This window comes from Rhamphochromis longiceps, linkage group LG17 (assembly GCF_057381845.1).
Source record: "Rhamphochromis longiceps isolate RC_006_pf linkage group LG17, R_longiceps_female_GT1.1, whole genome shotgun sequence".
In the NCBI taxonomy this organism is placed as follows: Eukaryota; Metazoa; Chordata; class Actinopteri; order Cichliformes; family Cichlidae; genus Rhamphochromis; species Rhamphochromis longiceps.
In genome coordinates, this window is record NC_140573.1 from 17793326 (window position 1) to 17816183 (window position 22858).

At 38.4% G+C, this 22858-nt stretch overlaps 1 protein-coding gene across 7 annotated transcripts in view; it reads right to left on the minus strand.

Moving 5' to 3' along the window:
* Positions 1-868: 868 nt before the first annotated feature.
* Positions 869-22858, minus strand: part of eps15l1a (epidermal growth factor receptor pathway substrate 15-like 1a) — a 56672-nt gene continuing 34682 nt past the window's right edge. For 4 of the 7 annotated variants that reach the window (XM_085386031.1, XM_085386028.1, XM_085386030.1 and 1 more), the window contains 4 exons: positions 22434-22576; positions 19994-20087; positions 16600-16808; positions 869-6776 (listed from right to left, as the gene is read on the minus strand). In XM_085386031.1, the coding sequence (XP_085242157.1) occupies positions 6630-6776; positions 16600-16808; positions 19994-20087; positions 22434-22576 (593 nt within the window). In that variant the 3' untranslated portion in view covers positions 869-6629. Of the gene's footprint in view, positions 6777-10161; positions 10179-16590; positions 16809-19993; positions 20088-22433; positions 22577-22858 lie in introns of those variants that run through there. The other 3 variants (XM_085386029.1, XM_085386032.1, XM_085386033.1) reach the window with 3 other exon arrangements.

The following is a 22858-nucleotide window of genomic DNA, read 5'->3' on the forward strand; positions in this document are numbered from 1 at the left end:
ACAGCACTCCAACATTACCCACAAATATTCTCTGGCTCACAGGTTTTTAATTTCCCTCCTCTTCATTATCGTAGAGTAAACACAATAGTGTGAAGAATTTCCTCTTATTCCTCAGTGAGACAGTTAGCACTTGCCAACATAGAGGATTTGCTTGGTTTACAGCTAATATGTCCAGAATTGCACAGCATTCATTTCACACTTGACAGGTGTGCCCTTGAAATGAGTGTAATTCACCTCACACTGTGACTGTCTGGGAGGGGAGGAGCATCTGTAAAGTATTTACTTTTGTTACAGCCTCATTCCAAAAAGGATTCATTTCTCACCTCAAAATTTAACGCAAAAATAATCCATGAATAAAAAGTCCGCTTGAAATTCATCCATATGGATAAAAACTAAAAAACAAAAGCATACCGTGAACAAGTATTACAGTTAAGTACTGACATCCTTTGCCATGACATTCAAAACAACGAGTTTAGCTGAAATGGAGAATTGTAAACTTTCATCACGGTTGCTATGGTGATTGTGTGTAGGCTTTTCAGGTGAAAAATGACTCAATTTTTGAATCAGGCTGACAAAATGTGGAAGAAGTGAAGCACTGTGAATACAGCTACAGATGTCTGGTTTGGAAAAGATTGTTTGGGATAAAAAAAATTACTTTGAAAATGCTGAAGGATGGATTTTAAGTTCTAATAGCTTCTAAAATGATTAAAATCACTTTATTTCTTAATGGAATTGCGATTTAGGGATTTAATAAATTACATTTGGCACTTTTTCCCTAAATATGTAATTAAGAATTTAAGATTTCTAAACGTGTAATATTATATTAAGCTTTACAAATAGTCATACAAAACTGTTGACAAGTCAAACATGCATTCATTAATGGAAATGTTTATTCTAGTAAACAGTACAGACCATATAGAGACCATAGAGATCCTCACTTTTCTAGGTAAACCTCTGTTCTCTACCCGTTGTTCCAAATGTTTTCCTCTATAATTCACTGGTTCGTTTGTTTATGCTGTTAGGACACATATACCAGACATGATACTACAGAGACCGTACACGCACTGTATGCATTTTTATAAAAACAGCGCTGAATAATTTGTCGATAGCAGAGAGAGCAACAACAACAAGAGTTAGAAAAGAAATCAAAGAAATGACGAATGACACAATGAATTCATTTTGCCTGCTTAATATTAAGCATCAGCATTCCAGCAAAGACAGAATTCAGTGGTTTCACACTACAAGAAAACATGAACCATTCTGATAAAATGAACATTAAAACAAAGAAACTGTTAAGCTGTAATTTTGACACTTATCATCAATCATAAGCTGATATTTCTTAACTGCTAACACTGTTGATATTTTAATAACATTTAGTAATTAACATTGTGTTTACTTGTTTTTCCTCAAAATAAAAAAAAAGGATTTGCAATAAAAGGCTTTTGATGCTTGGAAGAAAATCAGGTCAGAAGAGTGGCTGGCTGTGGATACATAAATAATTATATTAAAAACATACACAACATATAAAAAATTAGACTTCTTTCAGACTATACATAAAACAACAATAAAAGAAACATATCTATTGCACAATGGAGGTATCTAATGACAAATACAGTATGAACAATGGTACCAGTCTGTTAACAGCAGTACACAGCAGACGGGGTGATTGCAGACACATATCATAGGCGGTCTTTTACAGAAGGACCGAGTATTGAGTGCTGCTAGTTCTTGGTGCTAATGATAATATGCATGTTGTTCCATCTCACCACATACTCTAATTTCAATTGTTTTCAGCACTGGTGCAGAACGTCAGAATCAAACCCATAGAACTGCTGTCCAACCCTACTTCTCAAGGAGTGCGTTGGCATAATCACAGGTCCCTCTGTTTCCTACATGCTGCTAGTTATACTGTGTGAAAATATCACATCCTAGCTTGTTGAAGTATATACACCGCCACAGAATGTCAGCTGTGCTATAAAGATAACGCACCTCTCTGCCCTATAATATACAGAACGAGTCCACGTTTTGCTTTCAAAATTCAGCTGAGCCATCCACATACACACTCAGTCAAAGGACACTCTCTTTAGTTCTGGGAAAAATAAACTTCTATAGCACTTAAGCCAGTGTGGGTTCCACATAGTTACAAGAAGAATAGCAAAAGCTTCAGTCCTCTAGCTGTATCTATACAGACTTCTTTCAGGCTCAGTACCACATGCAAATCTCCCACATTGTGACCTCAGTGGTATCACAGCCTATGTAGAAGTCAAACCAACCATGTCTTTGAACTGTGGCAGGAAGCCGAAAAGTCAAACTCCACCTGTGAGGGGCCAGCTCGAAGGAGACTTGAAACATGAACATTCTTGCTATGATATCACCTTAACGAAGCAGTTAGACTATTATGTCACAATCAGCAGTGACAAGTTTAGAGATGCCCCAAGCAAGAAGCTTAGATCACATTGCTTCTCAAGCTAGTATAGATGAGTTGTTAGGTGACTGCTATTGGAATACATGTTTGATCTGATGTCAATGTCCTGTAAGAATGAAAGAAATCTGGTTAACAAACAAAAGTAACACCACTAGCCACTGTGAAAAACAGGGGCAAACAATTCTGCAGTAAGGTATTGAACATACTGCACCTTTTAGATAATACACATAGCTTTTTATTCAACTTCTAGTATACCACACTATAAGCTTTTTACTCGATAGCAATTAAGTTAACTGTAACGTTTTATAATGCAGTGAGAACAAGTGTGTAGCTGACGACCTGCTGGCGCGTAGAAGCTCATGTACAGTTTTATTTAAACTGAGAAAACGGACGGACACGAGGGGGCTTCTGTTCATGGCAGAGACTTAAAAGCCAACGTGTGTTTTATGACTGAGAAGTAGATGAAAGCAGGTTTATCACATACTAAGGACACCGCTCAGTAACAGCTATAGTAAAAGAAACACTCTTGATGTGTGAACATAACAAAGAAAAGCTGAGAGAGGCAGTTTACACTTCTTACTCGCAGAATCAGGGGTGCATTATCAACCTTAACTTCACTTTTCACTCCTATTTTGGTGAATTCACATTACAAGGATTTATATAATGCTGACCCTCTGGAAAGCAGTTTCAATATGTCTGACATCTGGGAAGAAAAAGACAAACAAATATGCAATGTTGCATCATGAAAGTAACCACATTAGTACCAGCATTTTCTTTTTCAACGTGATGAGTGGAAAAGCAAGTGTAACACTTATTGGAGGTCATTCTGTCATATCACTCAGTTCAGAGCCTTTACACGCCTCCAGCTCGTATTTGGGACCATCCCATCACAGTTTTGGACTGAAATCTGACGCAACCTGAACATTTCAGTACATTTTTTTTATGTATTAAACTTCAAGTTAAGCAGAATGTACGCCAGTGTTTTCTGTTATTAGAAGGAGTTTATATTTTCATTAAATTGCAACAAATCTGAAGTGATTTCAGAATGACTGAAACATTTTTAGGTTCCATCAGATTGCATCCAGTGCAATGTTACAGTATAAAGATCACATCAGTAAGCTTTGCTTTGCACTAACAGCTCAGAAGTTAAGTTCAATGAAATCTGCTTTTATGGGACAGCAAAAGAACAAAATCCAAATAAAAAACAAAACAAAACTCTAGAAACAACGTATTTCTGTCTCCCTTAAGCATTGGTTCATAGTTCAAGTAAAGAGACAACTCCTAAAATAAACAAAGTGAGTTGTTATGGAGCATCAAACTATGTCACATAAGAATTAGCACTCTTCAACATCCAGTTTCCTGCCAGTCAGAAATCTATCTGCAACTTGTGTTTGCTGTTCTGTAGTCACCAACTAAAAACAGTGCTAAAACCATCAGTTTCTACAAAAGAATCAATAAAAAACAGACTAGTTGAAATATGAAAAATGAATTCCCTCATCTTTTATTTCATTTGCTGGATGTGGTATGATATCACATCATTGTGATCAGAGTACAGTTGTCAAGAAGAGGCATAGGCTCTGTCTATATACACCGCAGAGACGGCAAGAAAGCTCTACAGGTCAGTGCAGAGGACTCTACACGATGACCTCACTCATGATAACGGAAAACATATTTTTACAGTACGTTACTCTCACTCCAAAGAGGCTGTGCTCATTTCAAAGTGTAATCACTCCATTCCTAAAGACATGTTTATCGCCATCCAGTCAGAGATACTTGAATTTTTTCCATCTTGAGTTGTTTGTATCTACTACTGACATAGTTATTTTCATTCATTAGGTAGTTATCACATTAGAGGAAACCAATGTAATGCACGCTGCTTCCCTCAGCTTCTGTTACTTTTATGTCTTCATTTTTTAAAACTGAAATGATGAGCCAGAGGAAGGGAGCGTCTGTGATGGGTGGCAAACGTAATACTGAAAAAGAGAAACATATAAGCTACAGACTCAAGGCAGAAGAGTACCAAAGAAAAACAACCCTACTCTGAGTCTCTTCACCCCGCTCTGTATTATTTATTTCTTCATGATAAATAAGCACAACACAAAGTAAAGTGGGTTTTCACATTATGTCACATTTAAACTGGGGACTGAAAGACAAATTCACAAGAGAAGCCATTTAAACTCAGGGACTACAGCACACACCTGAAAAGATAATATTGTCTGTGGTTCCTTGAGGCCTTTTGAATTTCAGTAGTACACAGAAGGAATATTTCATGACAATTTTAACATTACTGTTAAAATTGTTATACAGTGGAACCATTGGATAATAAGGCTCTTGGTATCCCAGATTGCCTGAATCTTTATCTGGTTAAAGTGTTTAATCTCTAAATCCTGATATTTGGAGATATAAGCTCACCTGGAGTCATGAGAAAAAATGAAGCACTGACTTTAGTCTAGCTTGAAACAAAGTGGTTAAATACAGTTTAAAAATACTGTTAATATCGATCTTTTCACTTCTTATCTCAGTCTTTGTTAGTGTAAGTGTCTGGCCTTAAAAGAATATTTAATGAGTATTAGGGCTGGTTATTGTCACTCATTTCTATAATTGATTGACTCAGAAGGTCCAGATTCGATCCCCGATTCAATTCGATTCAGTTTCGACTCAGACAGTCAGAAATATTATAGTTCTGATCATTCATTAATACATGTCCACATTTGTATATCTGTGTATAAAAAGCTGACACTTCATCAAAGGTGTGAGCATCACAGCAGATGCCTTTGTGTCAAAGTAACTGAGGATAAAACACAGAAAAGCATGAAGGAGATTTTCCTGGTCTGGCTTTTTAAAGCAGACAACCGCCTTAAAAATATTCTGCAGTTGAACAAAAATGGAAGAAAACCATGAATCTGCATATAAACATTACCTGACGCTGCTGAAGTGAAGCAGAGCAAAGTTACAGAGAAAAAAAAACAGCGCTGTACATAAAACTGTACATAATGCAGAAAACAGATTTCAGATTGGAAACTGTTCTTGAAATAGAGTGAGAGAGAGAGCCGTGCAGGAAGTGTGATTTTTATCGCAGTGGAAGCAAAACTGTAAAGTAAGAGGGAATTCACGACGATGTGTTTCACACGTGAAGCGTAGTTTTGATCTTTTTTTTGCTGCCTATCAGTGAATTTTGGTCGGAAAGTGGCAAAACCTGCGACTTCAGAATCTGTTTGCTTTCAGCAGCTGACGGCGTGTCTGTGCGCAGATCTTCGGGCGAACGATCCGCGATTTGTGTTTACGTCTTTTCGCGGAATCCGTTCAACTGCTCTCATTTGCTGTTTTGTGGTCGTTGAAGTCATTTTGTGAGCTTTAAGCTGAGATTTTGTTGTTTCTGACAAAATACTTAAAAATAATTAAAAATCGAATCAGGATTTAATGACTCAATATCGCTTTATTCAAACAAAAATCGATTTGAATCGGGGAAATCAATTTTTTAAACCCTCCCCTAATGACTATTACTGAATGAATCCAGTCCTTTCTATAAGCCTCTCTATACCAAATGGGAATTTAAACCTCATTCTATGCATTAGCACTGAATATTAACTGACATACTTACTACATCATGTAATTCTATTAACTAAATGATACAACCAATTTACAAGTCCCTTCTGAGAAGTACAGGGGCAATTTCTTTGCTGCTGATTGTTACAACAAAAGAAAAGGTCATCTGCTCTTCTATTAATGACAGCAAGGTTTGTTTCCATATGGAGAGTGTAGCTTAAAAAACAAAACAAAGAAACATGAAGTGATACAAACTGTCGTGCAGCGATTAGCTAGTCTCCCTAATCGGTAAAACAACATTACCGTGTAGCTACTATGGGGCCTGTACACTCTTTCTACCAAGCAGCTTTCTTTCCACGTCTTTATATTTCAGTTCCCCTTTTCTTCATGTCAGCACCCGTTTTTCAATGATGTTTTGCAACCCACGATTCTGTTTTATTGTTTTTTTCTGTTTGCAGGGCCATCATCCAAACTCGTCTGAAAGTTTCTTGTTCTCTTCCAATCCAATAAAGTCACTGAGTGTGGAGTTCTGTGTGAGTGTGTGCAGTAATTAGTTCAGTGATGTGTTTCATGTCTTAATATTTCAGTCCGTCACCTTTGTCTGCAGGTTAGCCTCACTATGGCTATACAAGTATTCACATGTAGTGGGACCTCCAGGTCATGCATTGGACATCTCTGCTTTACTGAGGGCAATGGCCAGTTCCAGGTCCTCCTGTTCCTGCTGTCTGAGTCTCTTCAGCCGCTCACGTTCTGCACGCTCGCTTTCACGTTTAGCCCATTCTAATTGCTGAGCCTCGTTTCCAAACTGCAAAGAGAAAGATAGAGAGAGTGCGAGAGAGAGCGTTGAGATTTGCAGTATTGTGCAAAAGTCCTGTGCAGTCTTTCATTTCTTTATATTCTGCAAACAAAATGGAAAACAGATGAAGAGATTTATTGAAATGTGGAAACTTACTACAGTATATAAGTCAAAAACAGTTTGTGCAGTTCTAACCAGCTTGAAAGTTAATATTTGGTATGAACACCTTTATTCTTCGATACAGTCTGAACTCTCTTAGGCACCTTTCTTGTCATTTCTTCAAGTAGTCTTAAAGAATAGTTCTTAAAGCTTTCAAAGCTCTCAAAGCTCTGAAATGTGGATGCCAAACTGCTCCAGACTCTGGGGAGGCCAATAAGTGGCTGACAGCATTGATTGTTTTGTGTGTGGGACAGTGTGTGTGTTAATTGTCATGGCGAAAAAAAACTAGCTGTCGCCAATCAGTTGCTTTCCAGATGGCATTTCATTGTGGATCAAAATCTGGTGGTTTTGCAGATAGCTGTAGAAGCTCACAGCGCCTTCTCCCATACTGGCAACCACTTGACTAAAAATTTCAGATCTAGATTAATCAGTCCATCACACACCGTTGCCACTGATTTTCAGTCCATTTCTTGTGCAATTTATCATACATCATGCTTTTATCCCTGTTCTCCTCAAGGGCTCCTAGACAGGCCCCCTTCACTGAGAAGATTTTTGATGAGGCTTCAGTGAATGGATGAACTGAAGAGCCAGATGTAGCCATCGGGTCCTGTGTTTTTTTCCAATTTTTTAAGGACTTGATTTTCAGATACTATTCATCTGCCGTAGACAGTGTATAGGCCTGCCACTTCTTATATAGTTGTCTGTTTGTCTAGTCTCCTCAAATTCTCTGCGCACAATGTGAAGATATGCCAAATTTTCCACTAATAGCATTTTGTTGGAGTCAAAAAGATAATTTATTTCTGTCAAACTGTGTTGTCTGATAGGCTGCTAATAAAAATTGGAAATGAGTAAAAAAGCAGCAAATGTCCAAAGAAAAACTTTGAAAGACATTCAAGAGGGGCTGAGTAACCCAATAACTTGCTCAAGACCACTTTAAAAAGTGTTGGTCCTTGAAAGCAAAAGATATAGAAATGAGGCACGGCTCAAGACTTTTGCACAATAAGTCCTTGTTTTTGAAACAATTCCTTTTCCACATAACAAGATCAGAGAAGACGTAAGCTGTGGCCAAAAGAACACAGATTTGTCCATCCACATACTTAGACATGTGTCCAGTGTTTAAGTTTGAAGAGTTTCCAACTTGAACAGTAACAAAGTCAATTATCAAACATATCAAAAATTAGAGGTAATTTAGAACCACTGTCAGATTGAAAACAGGATACTGATGGATACTGATTGGATATTGCACATTCGGTTGGTTTAGTACAGGGGTCAGCAACCTTTCACACCCAAAGAGCCATTTGGAGCCGGTTTCCACGCAAACGAAAACACTGGGAGCCGCAAATACTTTTTGACATCTAAAATGAAGATAACACTGTATATATTGTTTTTTACCTTTATGCTTTGTGTGAACAACTAAGGTGTGTTGCTTATGAAATCCTTGAAGTGCTACAGAGAAAATTACATTTTATTTATGTAATTAACACATTTTGAACTCTTAAAGAAATATAACAAAAGGAAAGACGCCCAGCTGAACTAAAATGATCCAGCAAACAAAAACTGCTTTGAGCCGCCACCCTCATATTGCCTTTGGGCTTTTGGAGCCTTGACCTGACTTTTAAAAAGTAATTGGAAAAAAAGCACTATGCTGCTAAAAGATGAAAAATAGATATTTGCAAAATTCTGCCTAAATATGTATTTTACCTGGTTAATGTGTGTGGCGGGGCGTGGTCTGCAGCGCCGCTGCAGGGGAGGCGGACGCACCTGAGCGGCACCCGCAATCACGCCTCGCCGCCTTAACGTCTGTGCTATCTATGCTGTTGTGTTGGTGTGTGTCGGGCTGTGAACTGAAAAGCTACAGCCGGCTGTATGCGTACAGCAACCGTGTGTGAAAAGTGGTCAATAAAGAGATGCTGAAAAGCATGTTCATGGAAACAGCGTCGGGTCTGCCGTGATATGTTTACAATGGAACTTCTGCTCCTGAACCTCTGCGCACAGCGTCTGCAAATCAGGGCTGTACGAAGTCACTTTCATCTTTACGCAGGACTGTAAGCTGTCATCTGTGAGGCGTCAGCGGTGTTTGTCTTTAACATTGTTCACAGTGGAGAACAGCTGTTGACATAATGTGGATCCGAAGATCCATAATTGGTCTACCTGGGGTTGAAAGTCTCGATAAATGCACGGCGTTTCGGCGGGTACACCGGCTTCCGCGAGTGTGACGCTTATTTTGAGTGATGAAAAAATAATAGAATATAATTGTATTTTTATATTTCAAAATCACAATAATCTTCCAATTTAGAACTACAAGTTAAAAAAGAACATAAATAAAATACACTTCAGCTAAATACTTCTAATTTATTTTCCCAAACCACACGGAGTCGCACTATAAGGACTAAAGAGCCGCATGCGGCTCCGGAGCCGCAGGTTGCCGACCCCTGGTTTAGTAGAACTGACATGTATTAGCACTTGGATGCAGAACGATGCAAACATTTGGATGGAGGAACATCTGAACCACTCCAACCACTTAAGATTAAAACCATTTTCTGCTGAGGAGAAGCTTCTCAGTTACCATTTTCACAAACTAAGATTTTACAGAGGTACATCTTAACATCAAGTATTGAAAGCAAAATGTGCAAATTTGGTCTTTCTGGTTAAACTACAGTAAAGAAACAATAGTGAAATAAATCAAGAAGGAGAAGAAGAAATAAGTGGAACTTTAGAGGAGTAAAAATCTCAACTTTGATTTGATGATTCCAGATGAGAGAATTTTCATTGTAGTCTTGTCTAGTCAAAATAAAGTTGATTAGCCTTGAATGTTTGACCATCAGATGATCTGATATCAAGAATAAACCCAGTTGAGATGGTGTAAAACATTTTGACATGCAGATTGAAGAAAATGCATATGTGAGAAGTTTCAGGCGAGTGTGTAAATAGGTGACAAAGGAATACAAACTAGCATATGTGTCCAAACCTTTACCTAGTGATACCATTTTAAAAATCTGCTTGCAGGGTCTACAATAACCTTTAAAAGTAGCGACTCTCTGCCCTTTGTTATATGTATACAGCACTTTTCATATAATAAATTAAAAACAGTTTCTGTATTTTAGTTTAGCAACTAAAGCTCTTGCTATTACTGTACATCTGAAATCCTTGTCTTACTCTTCAACAAATATTCAACAACATTTTCAATAACACTTCCCAAATGATCATTTTATGTGAATGTAATAGTGCTTCTTACCTTGACTTTGTCAGGTCCTGTTAGAGAGTTGGATTATAGAACAGAGAAGTTAATAACCAAAAACACTAAGCTGGTTACACCACACAACAGCAAACAGACAATGTAAATGGATACTGGCCAAGTTTCTGTGCAGTCCATTTTGAAAAACTATTTTTAGCGATTTGTTAGTAATTTATTTTTAGATCAAGTGATTCTACTAGCATTCGAATACTAGACAGTTTATAAAAAATCATATAAAATCAGTAATTCTTAAACTGATAAAAGGTATTGAAGCTAAAGTAAAAAACTAAGACAGATGGACTGTGAAGAAACAGAATGCCAGTGAATCCCTTCAAGCAGGAATGTGTAACACAAAGATCTAAGCAAAGCTTAACAAGACCTCTACAAGAAAAGATGTGACATGCAGAGAGTGAGAGAAAGTAGATGACAAATCTGTATCTGAGTATTTTAAACACCATGTAAATGATGAGTTTTGGCAGATGTAACAGTCATCTACTAAAAGCAAAGTGTGCTATGCCTTTAGTAGATGACTTTTTAAAAAACTATTTTTAATTTAAGAAGGAAGTACAGGTCCTTGTGTTGGTGCTGCAGTTGCCTGATTTTGGAAAAGTGGAAATAAATGTTGTAAATCAAGTAGAACAGTCTAAAGCTAACATACCTTCATGTAAAGGTCCCCTTACCAGAGGGCTGGAATAAAAGTGTTGTCTGTAGTAGATTTAGTATAGTAGTTATACCAATATTAGATCCAAGAACCATTCAAATTTATAATGGTACATCATGGTTCAAATAATGTCTGGATGGCCAAACACCAAATACTTTACAAATTTTATATGAACTGTGATGTTTTTCAGGAGACATATGTCTTAAGTAAAGCGAAGTATTAATCTACAATTTAACGAGTAAAGATGTGAATGTAGGTTAGGTTGCATTGACAGATCATGAGACACTGTTCTTAGCTGCAGTGTCAGGTTGAAGATAGACATGGAAGTAGATGCATGAGAATAATGAGAAAACCTAAAACAGTAACGGAAGACAAAGACATGCATTACAAGAATAAGCAGTTAATATAAAACACTTATCAAAGTAGTTTAACAAAGGCGGTAACATAGCAGCAAACATCAAGAGTGTGCAGGGCAGACAGACTCAAGAGCTGATAGTTGAGTAGTGATACTGTGGTGTCTCGTGTTCAATAGATAATTCCAACAGAAAATTTGAACTGAGTTGTCAACCAATCTGACAGAAAAGTTATTCCAGGCTTAAAATAGAATAAAAGGTGTTAGGTTATCTGGGGATTTAAAAATGGATCCAAGCATGTGAACGTTTGTCTCATTCCTCGCCATGGATTGGTAACCCGTTCCAAGATCACAACAGGTTTGTGTTTGTTGTTCTAGTCTCAGTGACTCAATTAATTCAGAGTAACACTCGTGATAAAAACAGATCTACCACAACTGATATAACCCATTTGCCTCTGTGAAGGTCTTGGTAAACCCTGAAAACACCTATGATATTCTTCCTGCCAAAACAAAAAACCACACAAAGTGCTGACACCCTTTCCTGCACAACATGAAATTTAGACTCTCTGCAGTGCAGTTCTGCAAGCCTTACAGTGTCAATACCAAACTGTAATTTCTAAAGCCAGTTTATATAGTGCCATGGCAGAGGGTGGGGTAAATTTAAAGGCTTTGATTATTTGGTACAGTTAAAGTGGGCTTTTGAGATACTTAGATACAGACATAAATAGCTGTTCTGTAATTACACTTTAGTTCTTTTAATTAGAATTTAGATCTTTTCCAACAAAAATGAGGGCTATTAAGGATTCCTTTGATGGCTTCCAACAGTGGCAAACAAAGGTTTATAAGGAAAAACTCAGTTTTGAAAAACCGCAAATATTTTGGGATTTAGCAAGTCTTGTGTCTAGACTCTTCTGGACTCAGACCACAATAAGCCTGGCTTTACAAGATACAATTAACAGAAGAAGTATAACATCAATGTAAAACTAGAAAGTGCATTTTCTGAAGAAACTGCAGTGTGAATGCTTGAATCTGAATGTATGCACTGAAATGAATTAATTGCTGAATTTTGAGTTAAAAATTTTGAATGAGATAAAAAAAAAAAAATCCGAATTTAACCTGAAAACAAAAGTGCTGAACTGCTAAAAGCTGAAGGTTACACAGAAGAAGTTGGAAAAAAGCTGAAAATGTTTTAATTGTAAATTAGAAAACCCTAAGAAATGAGAAAAGAACATTTAGAGTCAGAAAACATCTGAATGAATATTAAAAGGTCATATTCTCTGAATCACTGAATGACTAAAATGTGATCCCTCCGCTTGGATCCACACAGTTTAAAAAGTTTAAAAGTCTGAGCTTTGAAAGACACGGTGTTGGAAAGAGAACAACGATGGCGACGTTTTGAGGGTAAAATGATGGCTGTAGAGCAAACACTGTGGACACAGCAGCAGTTGAAAGAGAAGTGTTTAAGATGAATCTTGGCAGAGTGAGAGAGAGAGCTCGTTAAGCAGGCAGGTGTGAGCCTGGTTGCTATAGTGACTGCACCCAATGGCTCCATACACACGACACAGACATGCGCCTCACTTTTGCTGCTTAAAATGAACAGAAAAGTCAGGCCGAAACAAATTCTTCCCAAATGAAAAGTACATGTCGTATTGACAAAATTCTTTCACCGTGAGCGACAGCAATGTCTAGTCTACCAAATTCTCAGTTTTCATGCCTGTGGAGTTTATTATATGGACGTGGTGACAGTGGAAAGACACCATGCTCTTCTGATTTTCAAACGAACCTTCTGAGCCATTTTAACATTAGAGTCTATGGAAGAGTTGGAGGGAGGAGGCTGTGCATTGGTGACATTTATGAAAGAACCATAACACCTAGTACAATAGTAAACACATTGGATGAAAGAGGACAGCGATGGCTACGTTTTGAGGGTAAAATCATACCTGTAGAGCAAATGCTGTGGACACAGCAGCAGTTTTTTGCTCCTCTCACTCTAGCAGTTGAGCTGCCTCACTCTAGCCCCAACATTCCGTCCCATACACACCCATTATAAACTCTGAAACGGGTGAAAAAACATCATGAAACTTAAACTGGAACTGAAGAAAAAGAATAATAGATATTGAAAAGATAAATACAAGTTGAATAGTTGAATGTCTTGTCTTCGTTTTAAAGTTTGAATGGTGGCTCTATGTCAATGTATGTGGAAGTAGATACAGTTTAAAGAGGAGGAAGTTGAATGAGAATTTGAAGGGTCTCCCCATTGAAATACATGGGAAATTTTTGTTGAAAAAAGTTGAATAAAATTAAAAATATAAATGTTAAAAATGAGAAAAATAGAAGCAGTCATGTCCAAAAGAATAGGAATCTAACGGTGTTTGAATGGTTTTTCTAAGTTGAACGGTTTTGAAGGAGATAGAGTACAAAAAACGTCCGGAATAGATAAAATAGAATAAAGATTAGAAGAACAATACTGTGAATGCTTTTCAAGCATTCACACTAACAAGGGTATTCTCAAGCTGACGTCACTGTTTTTCTTATACTTGACATGCTGATTTGGTGAGGTTAAAGTGGAGTTGGTTTCTATAATCCTCTAGTTTTCTTGATTCCCTTGCATACTCCCACACCAATGGGAGGTTGCTGAAGAGGAGAACTTCAGCAACCACTTGCGGCAGAATTTCCGGATTCCAGAGAAGCTGGGGACATTGAGTCCAAATGGACAATGTTTTGCACCTCCATGGTGGTGAAAGGAGCCATCAAGCTGAAGGAGGAGTCCTATTGGGCTTGGATAGCATGTGGAACTCCGGTGACAGCTGCAACCCGGGCAGGAAAAACTTTGGTATGGGACAAGTTCAGTTGACCTGATGACACGCCTCTACAACACTGCTTGGTGATCCGAGGCAGTAACTCTGGATTAGCAGACTGGGGTGGTGGTTCCAATTTTTCAGAAGGGTAAGCGCAGGGTGTGTTCCAACTACAAAGGGATCACAATGCTCAACCTTCCAGGTAAGGTCTATGGCGGAGTAGTGGAAGGGAAAGTTCATTCGTTAGTCTCTTTATCATCTCAGGGATATTTGCGTTTGTGAGTTTGGCCCAAGTCTGCATGTGTTTTGTGAACCGGGGTTAAGGTCAGCTCTTCGTGGTGAAGAGAGAGCTGATGAAAGTGAAACTCTCAATTTAGCTCTCTATGTCCCTTTTCTAACCTGTGGTCATAAGTGATGATACATGCGGCAGAAATAATCTTTTCCGAAAGGTTGTTGGCCTCTCCCTTAGAGAGAGAGGGTAAGAAGTTCAGTCATTCCAGTGGAGCTCAGAATTCAGTGTGCTCACAATGAATAAGTTACCCTAACTTAGCTTTCTTAAAGGTTAAGAAGTGCTCACCCACCCCTACCCATGTTAACTACATTCTACAGTAGTACCATAGAAAGCATTTTGACTAGCTGCATCTCTGTGTGGTGTAGAGGCTGGAGAACTGCGAGTGGAGTGGTGAGGAAAGTGGAGAAAATCATCACAGCTGTCAGCCCTATTTGATCACTGTTCGAATACATATTATGGCAAGAACCATTCAGCTAAGTAAAAAGAAACAAGAGTCCATAATTACTTCAAGAACTGAAGGTCAGTCAGTCGGGAAAATTGGTAAATTGCTGGTGACACTCTTGGGGGTTATTCAAAACTGAAGCCACATTGAACCAGCATGGCTACCACAGCATCCTGCAGCAACATGCCATCCCAACCAGTTTGCGTTTAGTTGGACCGTCATTTATTTTTCAACAGGACAATGACCCAAAACACACCTCCAGGCTGTCTTAGGTCTATTTGACCAAGAAGGAGCATGATGGAGTGCTGCACCAGATAGCCTGGCCTCCACAGTGTGCTTGATACAACACATCTCATTCACACATACATTCATACAAAGACGTTTGTCTGAGACTTGCTTTCTAGCATTTATACTCCGATGAACGCATCAGGAGCAACTTGGGATGCAATATCTTTCCCAAGGACACTCTGGGGTGTGGACTGGACCACCACCAACCTTCTGATTAGCAAATGACCTGCTGAGCCACACAACCAAATCAAAATGTAATGCTACCACCAGTCTGATTGTCAGAATACAATAAATTCTAACGGGCTGCCCAAAGAGCAATCAGACGAACTGGCTTCTGAAGGTTGCAAGAAATATCGGGCGCATTGTGAAATATATAAGATGGGTATCCATCCATCCATCCATCTATAGTATATATATTAATAGTTTAATCATTCCATTGTTTAATTTAAAAACATGACTTTTTACCCTCTTATTCTAGTGTACCTCCCTTTAAGTACTTGTAAGTAAATATTATTAAATTCTATTTAATTACAGGGAAACTTCACCATTAGTCACAGTTCATATTATATAGTGTTATCACAGCTTTAACTTTCAGCAGCAAGAACACTTCTTTTATTATCTGTTGGTACAACTATTAATTACAATATTCGGGAAAAAATTTTCACCATGAGTGGCAGCAATTTATATGTGTGCATACTGTACTATATGAATGTGGTAACAGTGTAAAGACAGCATGCTCTTAAGATTTTCAGCCACAATTTGGGAGCTGTGAGGTGGTTAAAGAGTCTGTGCATTTATGAGAGAACTGTAATTCCTGTCATACGAAGAATAACAATGGATGACAGAGGACAATGCTAAGGTCATTTTGATGCTTACATTAAGCCTGTAAGGCATATAGATATAACTTTTACGGAGGTATAACTTGTGGATGTTTTTTTAAAGCTGTGAGATGTAAGTAACTATAGTAATATAGTTAATAATAGATCTGACGAATAATAATAAGAGTGCCAGATGAAAGAGGATAATGCTGGCTTTGTTTATTTATGTATTTGCTTTAGATGTATATGTTATACATATAGAGAGAAGATTTCTGCATGAAAGAGAAATTCATTTCTTTATTTCATTTTGAATGTCCATAGTGTCAACATCATTTACAGCTCCTGATAAGCAGCTCTAAATTTTGTTACCAGCTTTTTTTGTACACCTAACACACTGTCAGTCATCAAAGCTATAAAGTCCATCCATATGAAGAATGAAACATGGGGTGAAAGGCTATGTGGGTGTTGTTCATATGGTGAACGAACAACAGCTGTGCTGAATTGCTTTAAAGCTGCTGTTTAAATGGTCCTGAGAAACATACGACACAGTGACAACCATACACACCCAAAGGATGACGGGTTTTTGTCTCATTGGGATTCTAAATTACTGTACACTCTGCTAAGTCTTGTGCTTCAACAGCACTTTTGGCACTCATCAGTCTTCATCAGGATCCTTCCATTGCAGTAAAATGAAACCTTGTAATTGTGGTAGTGTGGCTCTTTGCACTGAGCTGTGACACCTGTTGTGCACACTGACAGTTAAACAGTATCACTCATCTCAACTTACAGAATTGAAGTCTGTAAAACCCAAAGTAGAGCCTTTAGTGGGTTTACTTGATGCTGAGGATGAGACAAAAGGGTCTTTGCCGCTGAATGGGTCTCCCAGGCCCTTTTTACTCTGAAAAGGGTCAATGACCTCGCCACTGAACGGTTTGAAAGGATCACAGGGTTTGGAAGAGTCAGATGAACCAGTCATGTTCACTGGTGTGGTCTTACCTGAAGACATAAAAGAATAAAGGAGGTAAATATCATAAAGAGAAGAGTTTTCCTTTCCAGGTTATTTCACCATCAACATCAAGTTTTAGTTTTGATTTTAAACCACAACAAAAGCTTGCTGACGAAAAACTGATACAAGCAACAGGATCATAGCACTGATATAACTTTGTCATGCGATAAAAATTTGAAGAACTACAAGAAAGTATCATTTAGACAAGCATTTACCTAAGGACTATTAAAAAGATGTCAAAGTGAAAGATAAATTAACTAGGTATACAGGTTGAGTGAAACCTGAGAGATGTCATGACTCATAAAAATGGCCAAGGTCAGATCACAAACAACTATGCTGACAACAAAAGATCTGATTTTGTGTGCTTTTCATAAAACCATGCATATTCAGAATCAGAATCAGAATACTTTATTGATCCCTGGGGGAAATTATTTTTTGTTACAGTGCTCCATTTTAAACCAACATTAAGACAAGACAGACAATACACTAACTAAGAATAGTACAATATATACATATATATACATACATACATACATACATAAGTCACTCATAAATAAATAGTTGGAAAAGAAACATGTGTGTATTAAGAGCTGGTTCACATAGTTCTTCTCATGACCTGCTTAACCTCCAGTGTCACCTCAAAGTTACCTGCCAGCTTTGAAAGCCACACAAGTTTCACATCCACACACAGCACACTATACAATTCAAATCAGGTCCCAGTGCAAACCGTTAACAGTACTACATTCTCAAGAGAACGGAAACACATGAAAACAGCTGTCATAGGAAAAAACACAAGCAAAGGACCACACCCAGTAGACAAAAACCAAAAGTAGTGACCTATAACCCACAAAACGATTTTCAACGGTTTCCTAGTAAATCACTTGGTTTGCTTTCTACCCATGTTACCCAATGCTGGTTCCCCAATTTACCACCTAGATGAACAGACCAGTGCCCATGTTCAGAGAGTATGCATAATCAAAGCTGTTAAACTATACATTTAAGACTAGGGATGATTAGTTTCTTGTTAACTTAGCTCTGTAAAACATCATAATAATGATGCCGGGAGAGTAATTAAAAACATTCTCACACACATTTTTACTTGAAAACAGAAAGCAATTCTTTTTATTGAAATTATTCCATATTTAATTATGTTAACTTACTAGTTGTTTCACTTCTACAGAAATCATTCAGACTAAATATATCTGTTTTCTTAACTTTAAATTCGTTGCATACTAGGATCCTTGCACTGACTATTCAGTATAACTTTTGACTTCCAGAATAAAAAATGCACTGTTGTCCACGAGGACTAAACTATCCAACACTTAACACGATCTTCATTTAAAATGGCAGTTAATCAGTCTCAATAACGCAGTAATGCTAAACCACATGAGCAACCACAAAAACAAACAAAAATGCTAGTAGCAGCAAGGAGTGGAACTTGGGGTGGACAGGGGATCCTGGGAACATTAAGACTTCGTTAACTTGCTGTGGAGGTGCTAAACCACATGCATCACACAACACACACATATACCTTTAGTCCCATTACCCAGATAACCCCTGAGCAGTTATCTGGGTAATGGTGAGTTCATTTCACACTAAACACTGAGCAAAAGTGCACGCCTGGCGATCAGTTATTCCTCTTTCGATAAACTGCATACATGGACGCACACGCACACACACACTTGAGAAACCACAATTATGAGCTCCACCCTGTTTTAAAATATTTTGCTACACTTTTCACATCTAATTTCAATGTTTACCAGAAGATTGTACATGCAACATGCAGCATTTAATGAACCAAAAACAATACAGTAAAAGACAAAGTGACGTAAACACGTGTATTTCGTATTTCACACAAATCTGCCCTCGGTTATATAGTTTACACTTCATTAAGCAATGAAAATAACAGAGAATAAACAGGTGTGAAGACGGGTTAGGTTTAGGATAAGGTAGAAAACGTAAAGACCATTAATTAAATATTTAAAGATATTGTTTAAGAAGTTCATAATATTAATTAATATTGTTAACTTCTTAAATTGCAAAAGAGTTTTGATGCTTTGCCACTGCACACAGCTTGCAGTCTAAAGAATGCCCTTCTCTGAACAACTCACCCACACATAAATACTCGCGTATAAACACATCAAGGAAAGAGAGAGGAAGTATGTCAGGGTGTGTCTGCAAACAACAGGCCAACCAAACCACACATCATGTCTCTTACGACATCACCTTCACATGTTCATGCACACAAACAACACAGCATTTGTAAGCAAGGATGAAATCTACACAAAAACCCAAGACAGTAGATTAAGGTGTCAAAGATAAGAAATGAATCAATAAATGCATTTTTTTCATGAATACTGGAGGTTGTTTTTTTTTTTTTAAATCTTTTTAGCTTCATGTATTGTTTATTTACTATCTGCCATTCCTTATAATAAATAGCCCTAACTGATGTTTCTGTATTAAACTGTGTTACCATTTCATATTATATAAACACAATTCATTAGATTTCATTTTATTTTTAATAGTTTAAGCTACTCTTTCTAAATGGCTTTATCAGTGTCACTGCCTGATCCATATTGGAAACTGAATTTCTTGTGTCTCTCATTTGAAAGCGATATTTTTCTTTAAATTTTCCTCTCAAAAGCAATGTTATATGGAACCGTAGGCTAAATTGTACTTGTTTTTTGTAAAGACGTCATCTTTGATTTTAAGGAGGATTGTTTTTATTCCAGGTAATTTCTTCACTGTCTTTTTATGTGTGAAAGAAAGCACGATTTGAAATCATGCCTGATGTTGATAACTAGACAAACGGATGGATAAAATGTGTTTAGTGTGGCTTTAAAAATACAATGCTTGTAAAGTTATGGAGAGCTGTAATTACGGGCATGGCAGTGATGCGGAAATCACACTTAGTAAAACCCCAAATTTATGCTGGTTTGAGATATAGGAGCTAAAGTCCCACTTCCTTTTTGGTGTTCAGCCTCACTCACCACAGTAGATTCTCACAGACATTTTTGTTAGTCTTCACTAAAAGATTCAAATTCTGCCCAGGTGTTCTTTACCAAACGAAAACAGTTCAGGTCAAACACCTACAAATAATAGTATTAACAGTATTCTTGTATAATTCTGGCACCTTTCTAGGCCACCTCAAAAGCCTACACAGTGTGACACTCACCACTGGGTGGTTTGGGTCTGGGGGGAACACTTTTCTTTGGAGGCAGAGCCGGCATGTCATTCTTCCTGCTGAATGGGTCATCCACAAACACTGGCTGGAAAAAATTTGAGAAAAGGAATGTGTCATTTTGAAACAGAATCATCATGCTGAAAAAGAAATACAGGCCATTAGAGTTCTGAGTCTTTACTTCTTAAATATGATTAACAACAGCATCACATGAACACCATCCAGAATTGGAGATTATCTATCGGAATTTCAGGAGTGGGACCACGCCTCCAAACACGCTCCTTCTGGTTGTCAACTATATAGGTTCCCCCAGTTCTGCAAGCTGTTCATTCTCGTTTACGTGCCCCACCCTCCCTCCTTGTTCTCAATTCTTTAACTTCTTCACTCCTATTTAGCACACGGGGATCTGCCAGGCCCGGGAGCCGTCGCCAGTCCCCTTCGATGCCTTCCCCAAACCGCAGCTCAATTCATGTCATGCATACCTACTAAAACGCTGTCAAACCTAAAATGAGGAAGTGGGCCCAGCAAGTGAAATACAGTGGGGCAAAAAAGTATTTAGTCAGCCACCGATTGTGCAAGTTCCCCCACTTAAAATGATGACAGAGGTCAGTAATTTGCACCAGAGGTACACTTCAACTGTGAGAGACAGAATGTGAAAAAAAAAAATCCATGAATTCACATGGTAGGATTTGTAAAGAATTTATTCGTAAATTATGGTGGAAAATAAGTATTTGGTCACCTCAAACAAGGAAAATCTCTGGCTCTCACAGACCTGTAACGTCCTCTGTAAGAAGCTTTTCTGTCCCCCACTCGTTACCTGTATGAATGGCACCTGTTTGAACTCATCATCTGTATAAAAGACACCTGTCCACAGCCTCAAACAGTCAGACTCCAAACTCCGCCATGGCCAAGACCAAAGAGCTTTCGAAGGACACCAGGAAAAGTATTGTAGACCTGCACCAGACTGGGAAGAGTGAATCTACAATAGGCAAGCAGCTTGGTGTGAAAAAATCAACTGTGGGAGCAATCATCAGAAAATGGAAGACATACAAGACCACTGATAATCTCCCTCGATCTGGGGCTCCACGCAAGATCTCATCCCGTGGGGTCAAAATGATCATGAGAACGGTGAGCAAAGATCCCAGAACCACACGGGGGGACCTGGTGAATGACCTGCAGAGAGCTGGGACCAAAGTAACAAAGGTCACCATCAGTAACACACTACAACGGCAGGGAATCAAATCCCGCAGTGCCAGACGTGTTCCGCTGCTGAAGCCAGTGCATGTCCAGGCCCGTCTGAAGTTTGCCAGAGAGCACATGGATGATACAGCAGAGGACTGGGAGAATGTCATGTGGTCAGATGAAACCAAAGTAGAACTTTTTGGTATAAACTCAACTCGTCGTGTTTGGAGGAAGAAGAATACTGAGTTGCATCCCAAGAACACCATACCTACTGTGAAGCATGGGGGTGGAAACATCATGCTATGGGGCTGTTTTACTGCCAAGGGGACAGGACGACTGATCGGTGTTAAGGACAGAATGAATGGGGCCATGTATCGTGAGATTTTGAGCCAAAACCTCCTTCCATCAGTGAGAACTTTGAAGATGAAACGAGGCTGGGTCTTCCAACATGACAACGATCCAAAACACACCGCCCGGGCAACAAAGGAGTGGCTCCGTAAGAAGCATTTGAAAGTCCTGGAGTGGCCTAGCCAGTCCCCAGACCTCAACCCCATAGAAAGTCCGTTTTGCTCGGCGACAGCCCCAAAACATCACTGCTCTCGAGAAGATCTGCATGGAGGAATGGGCCAAAATACCAGCTACTGTGTGTGCAAACCTGGTAAAGACCTATAGTAAACGTTTGACCTCTGTTATTGCCAACAAAGGTTATGTTACAAAGTATTGAGTTGTATTTTTGTTATTGACCAAATACTTATTTTCCACCCTGATTTACGAATAAATTCTTTACAAATCCTACCATGTGGATTCATGGATTTTTTTTTCACATTCTGTCTCTCACAGTTGAAGTGTACCTCTGGTGCAAATTACTGACCTCTGTCATCATTTTAGGTGGGGGAACTTGCACAATCGGTGGCTGACTAAATACTTTTTTGCCCCACTGTACATTACTGTGCAAAGGCTTGAACCAACGCTGATGAGGCTTCAGCAATGGGTCAACTGAAGGGCCAGATGCATTTCTCAGGCCTCGTGACACGTATTTGTTAGTTTTCTTCGTATTTCCTAAGGACGTGAGTTTCAGATACTGGTCAGCTTCCTACCAGTATTGGGTTTTTTTTGACCAGCCACTTGTTTTTGTCCTCCACTTTTCCATTTAATTTTGTCAATATGTTTTCTTTCAGAGCCCATGTAATGAGTGGGATCTGGATATATTTGGTAGAGGGTTTATTTTCAAGATCAGGTTCACCTCCCATACCTTCTGGTAGTCTGGAAGCCAGGTGGCCCTTCCTTCAAAAGGGTCTCTGGACTTCGACATGTGGCTGAAGTCTGCAAATCCAACAGAAGTGTTACTGCTGTTGAATGAACTGCTGCCAAACGGGTCCAGTGTGCCAAAGAGGTCTGAAAATGACACAGTTACACTGAATTTATATCAACAATCTCAATGTACCTGGAAGTATTAGGTAGGGCTGGGATCACATATTTCCAGATTTTCTATATCTGCCAGGATACCGTTCACACTGTTATAAAATTTTATTGATGCTCCACATTCCCAGTTTACATTAACTACCTTAACCTTTTTTCAAAGCCATCATCAGGTTAAATTGCTTTGTTAAGATGAATAGATTTAGAATGAAGAAATCATGCTGTGTTGCAGTCTAGATTTTCAGGTTTAATTAAAAG